We start from the raw sequence: 15,033 nt of genomic DNA, 5'->3' as shown, positions 1-15,033 counted from the left end.
CTCTCGGATCTAGTTGAGGTTTTTTAATAAGAGGTTTGATAATAGCCTGCTTAAAGGTTTTTGGCACGTGTCCTAGTGTTAAAGATTAATTAATTATATCAAGAAGTGGACCTACGACCTCTGGAAGCATTTCTTTCAGTAGTTTAGTCGGCATTGGGTCTAACATACATGTCGTTGATTTTGATGATTTGATAAACTTAGATAATTCTTCCTCTCCTATAGCGGCGAATGATTCTAGTTTTACCTCAGGGACACTACAGTGCACTGTCTGAAGCGAAACTGTAGACGGTTGCATGTTTATAATTTTCTCTCTAATATTATCAATCTTGCAAGTAAAGAAGTTCATAAAGTCATTACTGCTGTGCTCTATGGAAACGTCAGCAGTTGAATCTCTGTTTCTAGTTAATTTAGCCACTGTGTCAAATAAATACCTAGGATTATGTTTGTTTTCTATTAAGAGATTTGAAAAATAAGTAGATCTAGCATTTCTTATGGCTGTTCTGTACTCAATCATTTTTTCTTTCCACGAAAGGCGAAAAACTTCTAGTTTTGTTTTCTTCCAACTACGTTCAGCTTTTCTAACAGCTCGTTTTAGAGCCTGAGTGTGCTCATCATACCACAGCGTTGGATTAGTTTCCTTAATCTTCTTTAGACGTAAAGGAGCGACTGCATTTAATGTGCTGGAAAAGAGAGAGCCAATAGTTTCTGTTGCAGCATCGAGTTCTTCTAAGTTGTCAGGTATACTAAGGCGATGAAACTGCTCGGGGAGATTATTTATAAAGCAATCTTTAGTGGTAGACGTGATTGTTCTACAATATTTATGGGTGGGTGGTGGTTTTGTAGCCTTGGCTAATTGTATTATACACGAGACTAAATAATGATCTGATATATCATCGCTCTGCTGTAGAATTTCAACAGCATCAATATCTATTCCATGCGACAGTATTAGATCTAGGGTATGATTACGACAATGAGTGGGTCCTGACACGTGTTGTCTAACTCCAATAGAGTTTAAAATATCTGCAAATGCCAATCCAAATGCGTCTTTATTATTATCTACATGGATATTAAAATCACCAACAACAAGGACTTTATCCGCAGCCAGCACTAACTCTGATAGAAACTCAGCAAATTCTTTGATAAAGTCAGTATGGTGCCCTGGTGGCCTGTATACAGTAGCCAGCACAAATGTCAACTTACATAATGTTACATAAAGCACCATCACTTCAAAGGAATTATATTTGAAATTCTTTTGAATGATTCTGAATATATTACTATAAATTACAGCAACACCTCCCCCTTTGCCTTTCTATCGAGGATTGTATCGATAATCATAACCTTGAGGACTAGATTCATTTAAAGTAATGTAATCGTCTGGTTTTAGCCAGGTTTCTGTCAAACACAGCAAGTCTAGTTTATTGTCTGTGATAATTTCATTTACAATAAGTGCTTTTGAAGAAATAGATCTAATATTCAGTAACCCAAGCTTTATCATTTTTTTATCTGATTTATCTGTGATTTTCATTTTTTGAACATCAATTAAATTTTTACCCTTAAAAGGTTTCGGAAGTTTTTTGTATTTACTAGTTCGAGGTACAGACACAGTCTCTATGTGATAATATCTAGGTGAAAGTGTTTCTATGTGCTGTGAATTATCTGAGTTCTGTGACGTGAGGCGGCTAGCAGACAGTCGGTTTAGCCAGTTTGTCTGCGTCCTGATCAGGGCCCTGGTTTGTCATAGTCCTTCATTTATGTATGGAAATTTTTCAGATTTATGCCAGTTTTGATGATTTTATTTGATTTTAATTTCTATAAAAATGTTCTCTGTTGCATTCACACACATGTGTGTATTTATGTGTGTGTGTATGAGATACAAGTTTGTTCCATTTTGTGTTTATGGTCAAGGACCAGACCTTTATTTAAATGTAGAAATATTCATATTTATGCCAGTTTTGTTGATTTTATTTGCCAATTTCTACAAAAATGCCCTCTGTTGCAGTCACATGTGAGTGAGTGAGTGTGTGTGTATGTGTGTGTGTGTGTGTGTTTAGGTTATGGGGGCCCTAAGCAAATCTTGCGTGATCGCGTTCCCAGGGGTTTATCAGCTAGCAATTGTCAATGCACATTTAAAGGGTTAGTTCACCCAAAAATGAAAATTCTGTCATTTATTACTTACCCTCATGCTGTTCCACGCCCGTAAGACATTTGTTCATCTTCGGAACACAAATTAAGATATTTTTGTTGAAATCCGATGGCTCCGTGAGGCCTGCATAGCCAGCAATGACATTTCCTCTCTCAAGATCCATTAATGTACTAAAAACAAATTTAAATCAGTTCATGTGAGTAACAAAGTGACAAGAATATTTTTGGAGCGCCAAAAAAACAAAATAACGACTTATTTAGTGATGGCCGATTTCAAAACACTGCTTCATGAAGCATCGGAGCACAAATTAATCAGTATGATTAATTAATGCTGTAAAATATACATGGATCAGTTGGTACTACATTAATATTGTAGGTTAAAATTAACTTATTTGTATACAAACTTAAATTACACATAAGGAAATTTTTACAATAATAAATTTATAATAGGCCTATTAACTTTAAAATTATTTCTACTCCAATTCTATTTTTTTTTTATTTAAACATTTAAATGGTGTCTTGATAGATTTATTATATATTAAAGAACATTAAAAAATATTCTTCTTTTCATTTACTAGACAAAAATGCAGCAAGAGTTTTAAAAACTACTTCTAGAAAGTAAAGAACAAAGAATGTGCATCAGGTTTGTTTTGCTTTTTGAGGTTTTATATTAATTTATGAAGCCACTGTAAACTTTATTGTTACATATTATATTGTTATATTACAATGCTATTATATTTTGTGCAGGGAATGAGCTTATTTTGTTGTAAATAAAAAAGTCTCGGCTAAATGTTGTGTTATGTTTCTGACAACTTGTAAAAATCAGGTCTTTAAGAAAATCCGAAATTCCGACTTGATTTGAACGCACCATGTGCTTCACACTAGTTGTTGATAACGTCCCGCTGACTGACTGCGCAAATGCTGTTGCGGTTGATGCTCCTGAAGCGCATATCATGTGCAGTGACGCATTATTGGCTCCACCCACAATGCAACGAAGACAAGGGAACCTCCAGACAAGAGGACAAAAAGCCCTACAATAAAAGTGGCATTACACCGATGATTATTTTATTCTGAGGACACCGATTCAGCGAAACTTTTTAACTCGAGATTTTTTAAAGTAGACGGAATTCGACTGCGATTTTTAGAGGTTTGGATTATATCTTGATGTGTTTGTGCCTTCAGCCTCTATAACACCATAGCAAGACTAGATAAATAACGCCGCATCAGCGTCCTTTCAGCGGTATTTTTTTATCCAGAACAAATTTAAAACCGAAACTTTTCAGTGATATTATTGGCTGCCGATTGTTTGATAACTTTATTACGCAATTTGTTTGTTTGGCTGATATTACAGTCAGCTATATTTCCAGCCATTCTCCTCGTCGGGGAAAAAGCGACGCCCTCAGGCCGCCGGCGGTACTGCAGGTGCCGGTGAGTTGTAAGTGAGACACTGGGAGTCTGAATAATTTAACGGTGGAAAATGAGCTCAGAGGAAGCGGCAGCTCCAACCAAAACCAGCACTGATGAGGATGGCATGTCCTGGTGGTACCGCTGGATCTGCAAACTGGCTGGTGTCCTGGGTGGCATATGTAAGTATCACACGTGATTGTGTCCATATGGATGTTTAATGCAGAATAACTTGAGTCTTTCTGCAAACACTGGCTCCTGATAGACAGGTGTATCCATTTGTGTTGGTATTTGAAACCTTTTCAACAAGGATACTGTCTTACACCCAACACAATCACGTCCTGTGCTGAACTTATGGTGGTTTCACATCCTTGATTATGGCATATCAAAGTAAAAACAAAATAGTGCTGTCAAGTCACTGCAAACATCATATTTTATTTAGTGCCGTCAAATCGATCAAGATACATAATTAATTGCATCTAACATAAAAGTTTGCATATACATACAAATACATACATACATATATTATATGCATGCAATTTTTGCACATTCTCGAAATTTGAAAATCAAAACTAAAAATCGATTTGAAAGCACTTTTTATTTTGATATACAAATTATTTTGATACACACAGATATATATATATATATATATATATATATATATATATATATATATATATATATATATATATATATGCATACATATTTTAACAAACTTTTATGTTAGATGCGATTATTGTGCATAAGCTGTGGTGGTTTGTACAAGGCCTTTTTATGGACACTGTCATGGTAACAACCCAGGTGTCATAGCAACTGCAACTTTCTCTTCTCTTGCTCTTTTCTTTCATATCCTTTTGTTCTGTCAGGTTTTGTTAGGGATTACTACGTGTTACGAACCAATATCTCTCTAAGTAGTGCATAGAATCTTTTAGAGGCCACTGACCACCGAATATGATTATCCTCGTGCAAGCGACCCCCATCCTAACATTTAACAGCCAAAATGGAAATCTTTTTGGTCCCCATGTGGAAAACGCTTAAATTAGTTTTCTGTGAGGGTTGTGTTTAGGGTTAGGGGATAAAATATACAGTTTGTACAGAATAAACATTGTGTCTATACCTCATAAAACAAGGAAACGTATGTGTGTGATCAGTCGGCTTCAATAGTTCTCTCTTTTTCTCTACATATGCTGAGGCACAGATGACAGAAACAGCTGTTCATCATTCAAACCCAACAAAAGCTTGTTTCATCCAGCCAAGCAGCTGCTCTGCACCAAACGTCTGTCTTTCCTGTGTTTTTGAACACGTTCTGTTTCTGAACAAAGTATTACAGGTTCCTGAAGCAGCCATTAAACAAATGTGCATGTTCCTTTCTTTATATACTTACTACAACCCCTTTTTTGAGGAAAATATTTATATAATATTTATTTATGTATTTGTTATGTACGTATGTATTATATGGGTGTGCAATATTGACATAAATTGATATCTCAAAACGTTTGGGATTTTTTCGGTAACTATAATTAAACAATATTTTGCTGATTGTATTTTTGTGCTGCTGCCTTGGCTGGTTTATGGAAACTTGTTTCCGCCATGAAATAAAAAAGGTAACTGCGACTTTATTTCACAATTTTTTTTTTGTTAATTCACAACTTTTTTTTTTCTCAGAATTGCAATAAAAAGTCAGAATTGCATGATTAATATTTATAATTGTGAGATATAAAGCAGTATTGCGTGATATAAATTCAGAATTGCAAGTTATAAAGTCAGAGTTGCGAGATAAGTCAGAATTGCGAGATGTAAGTCAGGATTGTAAGATATAAAGTCAGAATTGCGAGATATAAAGTCAGAATTGCGAGATATAACGTCAGAGTTGCGAGATATAAGTCAGGGTTGCGAGATATAAAGTCAGAGTTGCGAGAAGTCAGGATTGCGAGAAAGTCAGAATTGCGAGATATAAGTCAGGATTGCAAGATATAAAGTCAGAATTGCATGATTAATATTTATAATTGTGAGATATAAAGCAGTATTGCGTGATATAAATTCAGGATTGCGAGATATAAAGTCAGAGTTGTGAGATACAAGTCAGGGTTGTGAGATATAAAGTCAGAATTGCACATTATGAAGTCAGGATTGCGGGATATAAAGTCAGAGTTGCGAGATATAAAGTCAGAATTGCCAGTTATAAAGTAAGAATTGAGAGATATAAGTCAGGATTGCGAGATATAACGTCAGAGTTGCGAGATAAAGTCAGATTTGTGAGTTATCTCGCAATTGCGAGAAAAAAAATCAGAATTGTGACTATATCTTGCAATTTTGACTTTATAACACGCAATTCTAATGTTATATTACACAATTCTGACTTTATAACTCACAATTGCAAGTTTAAATCTCGCAGTTCTGAGAAAAAGTCAGAATTGTGAGATAAAAAGTCACAATTACCTTTTTTATTTTATATTTAGTAGCGGAAAAAAGCTTCTATAGGTTTAGGTCTGGATAAATTAAAAAAAAAAACTAAAACCGCCAGTAGGTGGCAGCAAGTCCCTGTTTTAATGAGTGATTCATTGAATTATGCAAACAGTTTGTTCAAAAAGGCTGAATCATTTAGAAACTAAGCAAATTACTGTCTTTATGAATGGGTCATTGAATCATAGACTCAAATGATTCGTTAAAAAACTACAGTGTTGCTCTGATACTGATACGCACAACAGTTCAGCTCCATCTTTGATTGGAACTATTTGGCGAAACAGAAAAAAACAGACAATAATGCGTCTAAAATGTATCTGAATATTACCTTCTTGCTTGTTGAACTGCTGTATATAAATCAATATCACATTTGTGATCGAGCTCTTGCGTTGACATTCGGTGAAAACGGTGCTCTTGCTTGTGTGATATTACTTAATTTAATATATATATAACTCATACAATTACAATTCAAATAGGATTTATCACACAGTGAATGCTTTTAGACTCAAGATGTTTTTGTTTGCAAAGTGGGTGATATACTTGATAATGTCAGCTCGCATATCGTTAATAAAACAATTACAATATTATCGTACACGATAAATGGCGCACACCCCTAATGTATTAGATTTAATATTTTAACTTAATATTTCAATAATTTTGCAACATATTTGCATAGTTCTCTGTTAATGGTTAATTGTCAAATTGCATGCAGATAAATAAATATATTTCATCTTTTTAGTAAGCGTTTTGATTTTTTTATAAATGATTTATTTTAAACTTTATGATTTAATTATCAGTATGGGAAACCCTGGGCTAAGGCAATTACTTAACATCAAATTGACCAATTAGCAACTATCATAACAGTTAATAGAAAAAAGTTGGTAAGTTTTTACCAATGATAACAATTTTGATTTGTTTACATGAACTACAAAAAAATTTGACTTTTTCTTCTCTTCTCTTTTTTTTCTAGCATGTGCAACGATGGGCATTTGGAATTGTGTGACTGTGAATCCGTTAAACATCGCGGCTGGAGTTTGGATGGTGTAAGAACTTGCATTTTAGTTCCCAGTGTTCACTGAGTCATGTAGAGAAGCTGATCAGAAGATGAAACATCTCTTTTTTCCTTCAGGTTGACGGCATGTGTGTTGTTCCTGTGCGAGGTGCCGTTCTGTTGTCAGTTCGTTGAGTTTGCAAATGTAGTTGCGGCGCGAGCTGACCGCCTGAAGCCCTGGCAGAAAGCCCTGTTTTACTGCGGGTAAGTGCAACTCTACAGCTGTTAACTTCATTGGCCAGTAAATGTTACTGTGGAACTAATAAATATTTACTACGAAACAAATGGTCTTCCTCCAGGGGGAACGTGACAACTCCAAAAGCTGAATTGTCCACTTTTTTTTTTTTTTTTTGTCTTTTAAGAGATATTTTGTACTCTAACAAATGTAACTGTCTAAATCAATTCACTAGAAGGATTGGTTTCTGGTGTGCAAATGTAAAAGCACCCAAATGAAGTGTGTAAAATGGTGAAATAAATTCATCATTAATTAATGATTAGTAAATATTTAAGATTAAAATTAACACAACTTTTACAGCGTTTATTAATCTAAATATTAATTTCTGCTTATAGCCTACTGCTACATTAGAAGTTGCATAAACTAATGTTAGTAAATGTATTATAAACAAACATGAATTTAATATGAACTATAGTGTACACTACCGATTTTTTTTTTGTTTTTGAAAGAAGTCTCTTCTGCTCATCAAGGCTGCATTTATTTGATAAGAAATACAGTAAAAACAGTAATATTGTGAAATTTAAAAATTTTATATAACTATTTTCTATTTAAATATATGTTAAAATGTAATTTATTCCTGTGATTCAAAGCTACATTTTCAGCATCATTACTCCAGTCTTCAGCGTCACATGATCCTTCAGAAATCATTCTAATATGCTGATTTGCTGCTCAAGAAACATTTATTATTATTATTATTATTATCAATGTTTAAAACAGTTGTGCTGCTTTTTTTTAGGATTCTTTGATGAATAGAAAGTTCAAAAGAACAATTTATTTGAAATATCTTTTATAACATTATAAATGTCTTTACTGTCAATTTTGATCAATTTAATGCATCCTTGCTGAATAAAAGTATCAAGTGCAATTTAAAAAAAAAGAAATAACCTTTAAACTTTTAAATGGCATTGTATTTATAAAATAATTTTTTTGTTGTTTTATGATCAGAAGTAACGTTGATATCACTTCCTTCCCTCAGGATGGCGCTGTTTCCCGTCTTTCTGAAGTTTTCCATAACAACTCTGTTTGGCAATGCCATTGCTTTTGCTACTGGAGTGCTGTACGGACTCGCCTCGCTTGGGAAGAAGTGAGTGCATTGTCGCATTTGCTTGCACAGAGTAACTTCATAATACATTTTGAATTTATTGCCTTTATCGCCTTTTTCAGAGGTGACGCGGTGAGCTACGCTCGATTGCAGCACCAAAAACAGGGCGACGAAGAGAAACTGACAGGAACGACAGATGGTTCTGTGCCGTGAATCTCTTCTCTCCACCTCCTTCACCACCTCATTGCGTCCTTTCCCTCTTGTTTTCCTTTAACAATAAGATGCATTACCTGACTGAGGTGTTTCACGGTTTGTTGGGATGCATTTAAGCTAACCTTTGACGACTGACAGACGAGTCAATCAGTGGAAATCATTTTTATGGTTTGTTTGTGTAGGATTTATTTAATAAAATGGGTTTTAAGTTAATATTTTCATTTGCGCTCTCATGCACAGTTATTATTTAAATGCATTTAATTTAATTTTTTCTCGCTTTATAAAAACTGACATGTTTTCATTTACATTTCATTTTACCAAACCCAGAGCTGGATGAATGCATTATCTTCAGCTACCGTCTCTTTCTTCGTCTTTTGTATCAAGCCACCTCAAAACCAGCACAGGGAAATGGAATTTTAGCCATTCCCCCCTCCTAGAATTCTTTGTTCTGTAGATTAGAAAAAAGGATAAGGGCTGGTTCACACAGAATGTGTTTTTACGTTCCACTGTGCAACTTTTCCATCATTTTTCTACATAAATGTGCTAGATGGATGTTTTTGACAATGGGGCACAGATTTTTAAAAATCTGAGAAATAGACTTTCACTAAAACGATAACATCCCGTATTATTATTGAAATAGACCAAGTTCTATATTAACACCAAAAAATTAACTCAAAAGGTCCGTGTTGCTCCGACAACACAGTGATAAAAACAATACCAAATAGTAGTGATGGGAGAAACAAAGCTTTGAAAAGTCAATTGACCCTTCGCAAAGACCCACCCTTCTTAGTTACTGTTGCTTTGTCCGACAAGCCATAGCGCTGTCACGCCACACAGAGCGAAAAATACATGACGGAGCAAAGAGGACACTGACAACATGTCGACGGATGATATTAAACAAAGCCCCAGCTTTCAAATTGCGTAATCTTTTAAGAACTTTGAACAATAAAAAACGTTTTGTGGCTCTTTAATGTGTCGTGACAGATCGCTGTAGCACCTCAGCTCAAGAGGCTCGTGAACTGATTATCTCTTCCTACTAGTTAATTTATAGCATCAAATAAACATGAATGAACATCAGAAGGAATATTGTTTCAAACGCAGAAAGACGTCAGTACACACCATTTTTCAAGTTCAAGTCCACCAAGGTTAATCTTCTAACTCCTAACTGCTTTGTCGGACAAAATTGCGGATTCGGTGTTATGATTGGTTAGATCGCTTGTCAATCAAACTCCCGGCAAAGGGTCAATTGAACCAACTGCTTTGCGAAATGATTCACTGTTTCGAAGCGTTCGAAACACCACATGCTGAGTGACGCCTGCTGGTCAAAACAGTGTAAATGCAACAAAAACTCATGCCAAATATGCATAAAAACAGCTTTTACAAACCTATTGCAAATGTTTTATAGAAAGTATGTAATTAACTAATCATCTAATACCATTAAATATTAAGTGTCTGTATAAAATATATTCTTTTAATATCAAATTGTAGGGCTTGTTTTGTTTATTCTATGGATGGGTAAGTTAAACAGAGACTACTAACTACTATTATTCCTTTAAATTATACAAATACCTCATTAAGACGTCTACAAATGTGTAAAACCCTTCAGAGATCAGGTAATAGACACTTAATCCTCAGGTAATAGACAGACACTTGTTCAATGATTCGCAGCTGGGGGGCGATTTCAGTGAAACGGCATGATTCATGGGTTCACAGAGATCGCCCCCAGTGAAATTTCGAAATAGTCATGATGTAACAAAGCCTCATTTACTGAAATCACGTGACTTTGACAATTTGAAACGCTCCGAACCACTGATTCGAAACAAAAGATTTGTAACGCTGCATTCACACGGGGCGTCAGCGTCAACGCTTGACGGAGGGCGTGTCTGAAGCTTGTGCTGACGCAACCGTTATAGTGATTACAGCCAATCACATTACTTTCCGGTGTTGCATGAACGCAGTTGGCTGCGACTGCTCTATGGTATTTGCATAGGGCGATCTGATTGGATGACGCCTGCGTTGGCGCTTGAAAAGTTGAGAAATCTTCAACTTCTGCCGCTTGCAACGCGAGTGAAGCGACGCGACGGAACCCACAATTCAGTTCGGCAACGCATGACGTCACCCATTCAAAGTAAACGAGAAGCGTTAACGCCGGCGCCCCGTGTGAAAGGTTTCAAAGCTTCATGAAGCAGTGTTTCGAAAGCGCCCATCACTACCAGATAAAATATTGATGTGTAACAAAGACTTTAAAATAGTTGAAGGTGGTGGGTCTCCGAGTGATAGTCATTTATAAATATTTATGATTATGTTTCAAGTACCGTTTTGTAATAATGCGTTAAATATGAATTTTCTGATCATAGGCGGAGGGCGAATCAACTCCAGGGAAAGTCTTAAACACATTTTAATATTAACTTGAAAATATTTGAGAAATCTGTCACAGCACAACATACATATCCAAACACTGCTGATAAATTTTGTTAATAAAGCATCTACGTTTACAAACCACTGTTCATTTGAACAAATTACATACTGTATGCAGGATTTGGCATCTCAGAAAGCGTGCAAAGAGCGCTTCATTTATAATCACTCATCTTAAGGTGCGTTCACACTTGTAGTTCGGTTCGTTTGGTTCATTTGGTCCGGACCAAAGCAGAAAAAAAAAAACATTAAGTCCTGGTCCGATTACGTTCAGATTGGCAATTTTATCACCGGACCAAAAGATACTGAACCTTAAGGCATAGGGATACATTCACAATGTGATTGGTCGGATTTTATGACGTATTTTGAGACGGATACCGAAAATCCAAAGCAATGCTGTGTGCTGAGGTAAATGGGCTTGTTGTGTGTGTGCGGTGCGTGGCCTGCATGTGATGGTATTTTGGCAAGCTAGAAACTCGTGAAGAGCTTATAAAATGTGTAAAGTAGTCAAAACACACAAACGATCTGCTGCATGAAGACGCGCGTCTTATGCCTGTCATGGGCAAACTTGCGTCTATGATGAGAAAAACCGACATGCGTGAGGATTCTGTCCATTTTAGGGTCTCGTCTTCCTGTCTTTGGTCCGTGTTGCGTTCATATATCATTCGAACCGCACAAGAGTTCATTTGGAAGCGGACCGAGACCCATCTTTTCAGCGGTCTCGGTCTGCTTGTTTGGTGCACACCAGGGTTCGGGTGTCAGCGTTCACATATGTTCAGATGAACCGCACTAACCGAGCAATCGCACCAGGGTTTGTTTTAATCGAACCAAACATGACAAGTGTGAACGCACCCTTAGTTCATCTCGATCTCGAGCAGTTCTGTTACAATAAATGAAGCCGACTGCTCAAAACACCAATGCTAACTCTGATTGGTCATTGCGTTCAAGAAATCAACAGATATGTTTGTGATTGGCTACAATGCTCAATGCTGCAAAAACATGTTGTAAAGAGATGCTTCATTATGAAATATGAATTGCAAAATCCACAGAAATAAGGTTTTTGCTTTCAATTGTAAATTTGCTGAATGACCATACGATTGGGGGGTACGTTGTGTCATCTGGGGGGGGGGGTGCTGTCCCCCAATGCCCCCCCTTGGCAAACATCCTGATAAACAACGTCACTGTCCTCAAGTTGTTCAACTTTTAACTGTAAAAAATGCGTTCTGTGTGAATGGCCCCTAATCCTTTAAAAGAGTGAACAAACTTGTATTTTAACCCGTAAGCTTGGTAAAAAAAACAAGCGATTACAGTTGTGTTTACGGCCACTGCAAGGATAAAAACTAGTATGTTTGTGTGTTTTGTATGCCTCTGCTAACTGGCCTTTACCTAGAATCCTTTGCTGCAGCATGTTTGGTGTTCATAAGAAATAGTGGAATGTAATTTTGCTACGCGCACTGCTCACTTTCTTTATTTCGTATTTGGTGAAAGAGTGTCTTGATCAAGTGGTTTCTGATTGTTTCCTTTAGAAGCTTGTATGAATGTAATTCTGAATGACGAGATGAATTTAAACTGGTTTACGTTCCGTCTTCAGTCTTAACTCTCCTCTAAAGCCATCTGTCTGTTGCTGCACTGAAGAAGGGCTTCTTTTCCAGAATATGAAATGATTCAGTTTGTTAATGCTGTGATGACGTGTTGTTTGCTCGTTTCTGCATCTGTCTGAGCCAGTCTCAACACTGACCACTGGTATGAAAGCCAAAGTTACAAACGACAAGTCAAAAGAACTATAATTTGGAGGTCAAGGGTCATTCTGTCCCATTCTTATCTTAGAGTTCACGCTGTTACTTATGGAACCTTGTTTCCACCTGGGAGATTATATATATAAAAAAAAGGTAATTGCGACAATTCTTTTTTTCTTGCAATTGCAAGTTTATTTCTCACAATTCTGACTTATTTCCTCAGAAATCTGTCAAGCAAATCTGTCTTGAATATGTATCACCCACAAAACATTTTTTACAATATTTTTTTTCATGACAATTAAAGGTACACTGTCTATGTAACTTTTGGCCCTCTAGTGGTTAAAAAACAAAACTGCATGTTTTTTGCAGAAGAACTTTGTTTTTGATGTTCTTCAGCTCTGTGTGACTGTGCGGATGAATATGATCCATCACAATAGATAATTTACAATTAACTCTACTTAAGAGGTTCAGATTTCCCAGGAAGACTTAAACACACCATTATTTATCACTAACTTTGGGTACAATCCCTCCAGTAGCCTTAGTCCATCTGTAGAGGAGTTTATAACAAGTCACTATGATATTGAAAGCAAAATTGTCCTCAAGATGCATGTCTAGTCTTGACATCTCCATAACTAAAGGCTTCTGTGTGACCTGACAAACACAACACTACTGACTGAAAGAAGGGAAGATATTTTGAAACACCAAACTTGTTCCGCACAACCTAAACTTTAATTTGTAATTAGATGTTAAGCGGTGATTTTGTCCCGTATGTGTATGTGTTGGATCAGTGACATGTAACTGATTGACTTTGCAATGATGTGTACAAAAAGGTCTGAGATTGAGACTTTTTCTGTTTTTTTTTTCATGAGCTAAATAAAGAAATCTTTGACCTCATCGCTTGTTTCTGTGTAAGAGTTGCTAACTTTTAAGATCTAAAGTGTGATTTACGTATTACGATGTACACAAAAAAAAAATTAAGATTTTGTAATGTTTTTGAAAGAAGTATCTTATGCTCGACAAGGCTGGATTTATTTGATGAGAAAGGCTGTGCCGATTTACTGCTCATCTTATCAATATTGAAATGCTGAGATGCTTAATATCAAAGATATAGAAAGACTGCCGTTTTCAATTATAGATGTAGAAAGACTGTTCACTGCTATTGGTTATGACTAGTTGCAAGTGGGCACCATGTTGGATTTTCGATTAGTAAGTGTACGCATATACACTTCCAGTTTTGCTTCATGCCGAGTGCCGAAAATGTCACTTAGCCAATGGCATTTAAATTCATGCATGCATGGCTTAGATTAACAAACTCATGGTGCATATACAATAACAATAATGCCTCTATATACAACTATTATTAGAGTTGTCTGCATAAAATGCCCTGTAAAATTTATTTCCATAAATACTATTTCTCAATTCTGCACATATATTTTCACTTACCTTCATCAATTGCTCCATCAGTATGATCACTACAAATTTTAGGATTTCTTAGCATCAATTATCTTTTTAGATAAAAACAAGGGCTGTGAAATGATTGCGATTAATTTACATTTTAACTGTAGCACAAACGGTTTAACCCTCAATTGGACCTTGGGGTATATATGACCCCAATGGACATTTCATTAGTTAAAAAAAAGGGTTCCCTTAATCTCAGAGGATTAAAATTTTGTGACTTTTCCTGAATTGTCTAGCTATACATCCACAAAAAAACTGGGATTGATTCGGTCGTTCTGAAGGTATGCAAAAAAAATTTTTATTAATCTGGTCTTTGGGGTCAATATGACCCCAATTGAAAATGAATGGGAAATGCAAAAAATGTAATTTTTTTTTTCAATTTGTCAAAAAAAAAAACAATAAATGCAACATAAATCTGAAAATTTTCACACCGAAATGAAGGCCTGGTACTTGAGCACAAATTCAATGTGGAAAACACATGCTCACACAAACACACACAGAAATACACACACCTAAACACACACAGGTATGACTGCCACAGAGAGCATTTGTATAGAATTTGGCAAATAAAATCAGTCACAAATGCAGAAAAAAAGATATAAAGGGGTGAGACCTAATGCACGCACAAACACACATACACACACACACACACACACACACACACACACACACACACACACACACTCTCTCTCTCTCTCTCACACACACACACACACAAACACAAAAAGACACTTACACACAAAGACAAACACACACAGAGACAAACACAGAGACACGCACACATGCTATCTCTCTCTCATACACTCACACTCTCACTCACACTCTCACACACACACACACACACACACACACACACACACACACACACAGACAG

At 36.0% G+C, this 15,033-nt stretch overlaps 1 protein-coding gene across 4 annotated transcripts; it reads left to right on the top strand.

Moving 5' to 3' along the window:
* Positions 1 to 3,130: 3,130 nt before the first annotated feature.
* On the top strand, positions 3,131 to 13,583 carry cacfd1 (calcium channel flower domain containing 1). 4 transcript variants are annotated; one of them, XM_067376227.1, is made up of 7 exons: positions 3,131 to 3,289; positions 3,494 to 3,728; positions 4,745 to 4,822; positions 6,980 to 7,052; positions 7,139 to 7,264; positions 8,272 to 8,379; positions 8,460 to 13,583. In XM_067376227.1, exons 2-7 carry the CDS (start codon positions 3,620 to 3,622, stop codon positions 8,548 to 8,550), a joined length of 585 nt encoding a protein of 194 aa, XP_067232328.1. In that variant the 5' UTR covers positions 3,131 to 3,289; positions 3,494 to 3,619; the 3' UTR covers positions 8,551 to 13,583. The 4 variants fall into 4 exon arrangements, with proteins under 4 accessions (XP_067232328.1, XP_067232327.1, XP_067232326.1 ...); XM_067376226.1 differs by having other exon boundaries at positions 3,131 to 3,382; XM_067376225.1 differs by having other exon boundaries at positions 3,131 to 3,728.
* Positions 13,584 to 15,033: the final 1,450 nt, after the last annotated feature.

Source organism: Chanodichthys erythropterus, chromosome 22 (genome assembly GCF_024489055.1).
Source record: "Chanodichthys erythropterus isolate Z2021 chromosome 22, ASM2448905v1, whole genome shotgun sequence".
NCBI classification, from domain to species: domain Eukaryota; kingdom Metazoa; phylum Chordata; class Actinopteri; order Cypriniformes; family Xenocyprididae; genus Chanodichthys; species Chanodichthys erythropterus.
Note: the sequence above shows the minus strand (reverse complement) of the source record. Positions and strands in the feature narration are given on the sequence as shown.

Excerpts from the sequence above, each read along its gene's own strand:
- cacfd1 (XM_067376227.1), top strand. The coding sequence starts at position 3,620 with ATGAGCTCAGAGGAAGCGGCAGCTCCAACCAAAACCAGCACTGATGAG. Across the intron at positions 7,265-8,271 it reads AAAGCCCTGTTTTACTGCGG|GATGGCGCTGTTTCCCGTCT; the intron begins GTAAGTGCAACT and ends TCCTTCCCTCAG. Across the intron at positions 8,380-8,459 it reads CTCGCCTCGCTTGGGAAGAA|AGGTGACGCGGTGAGCTACG; the intron begins GTGAGTGCATTG and ends CGCCTTTTTCAG.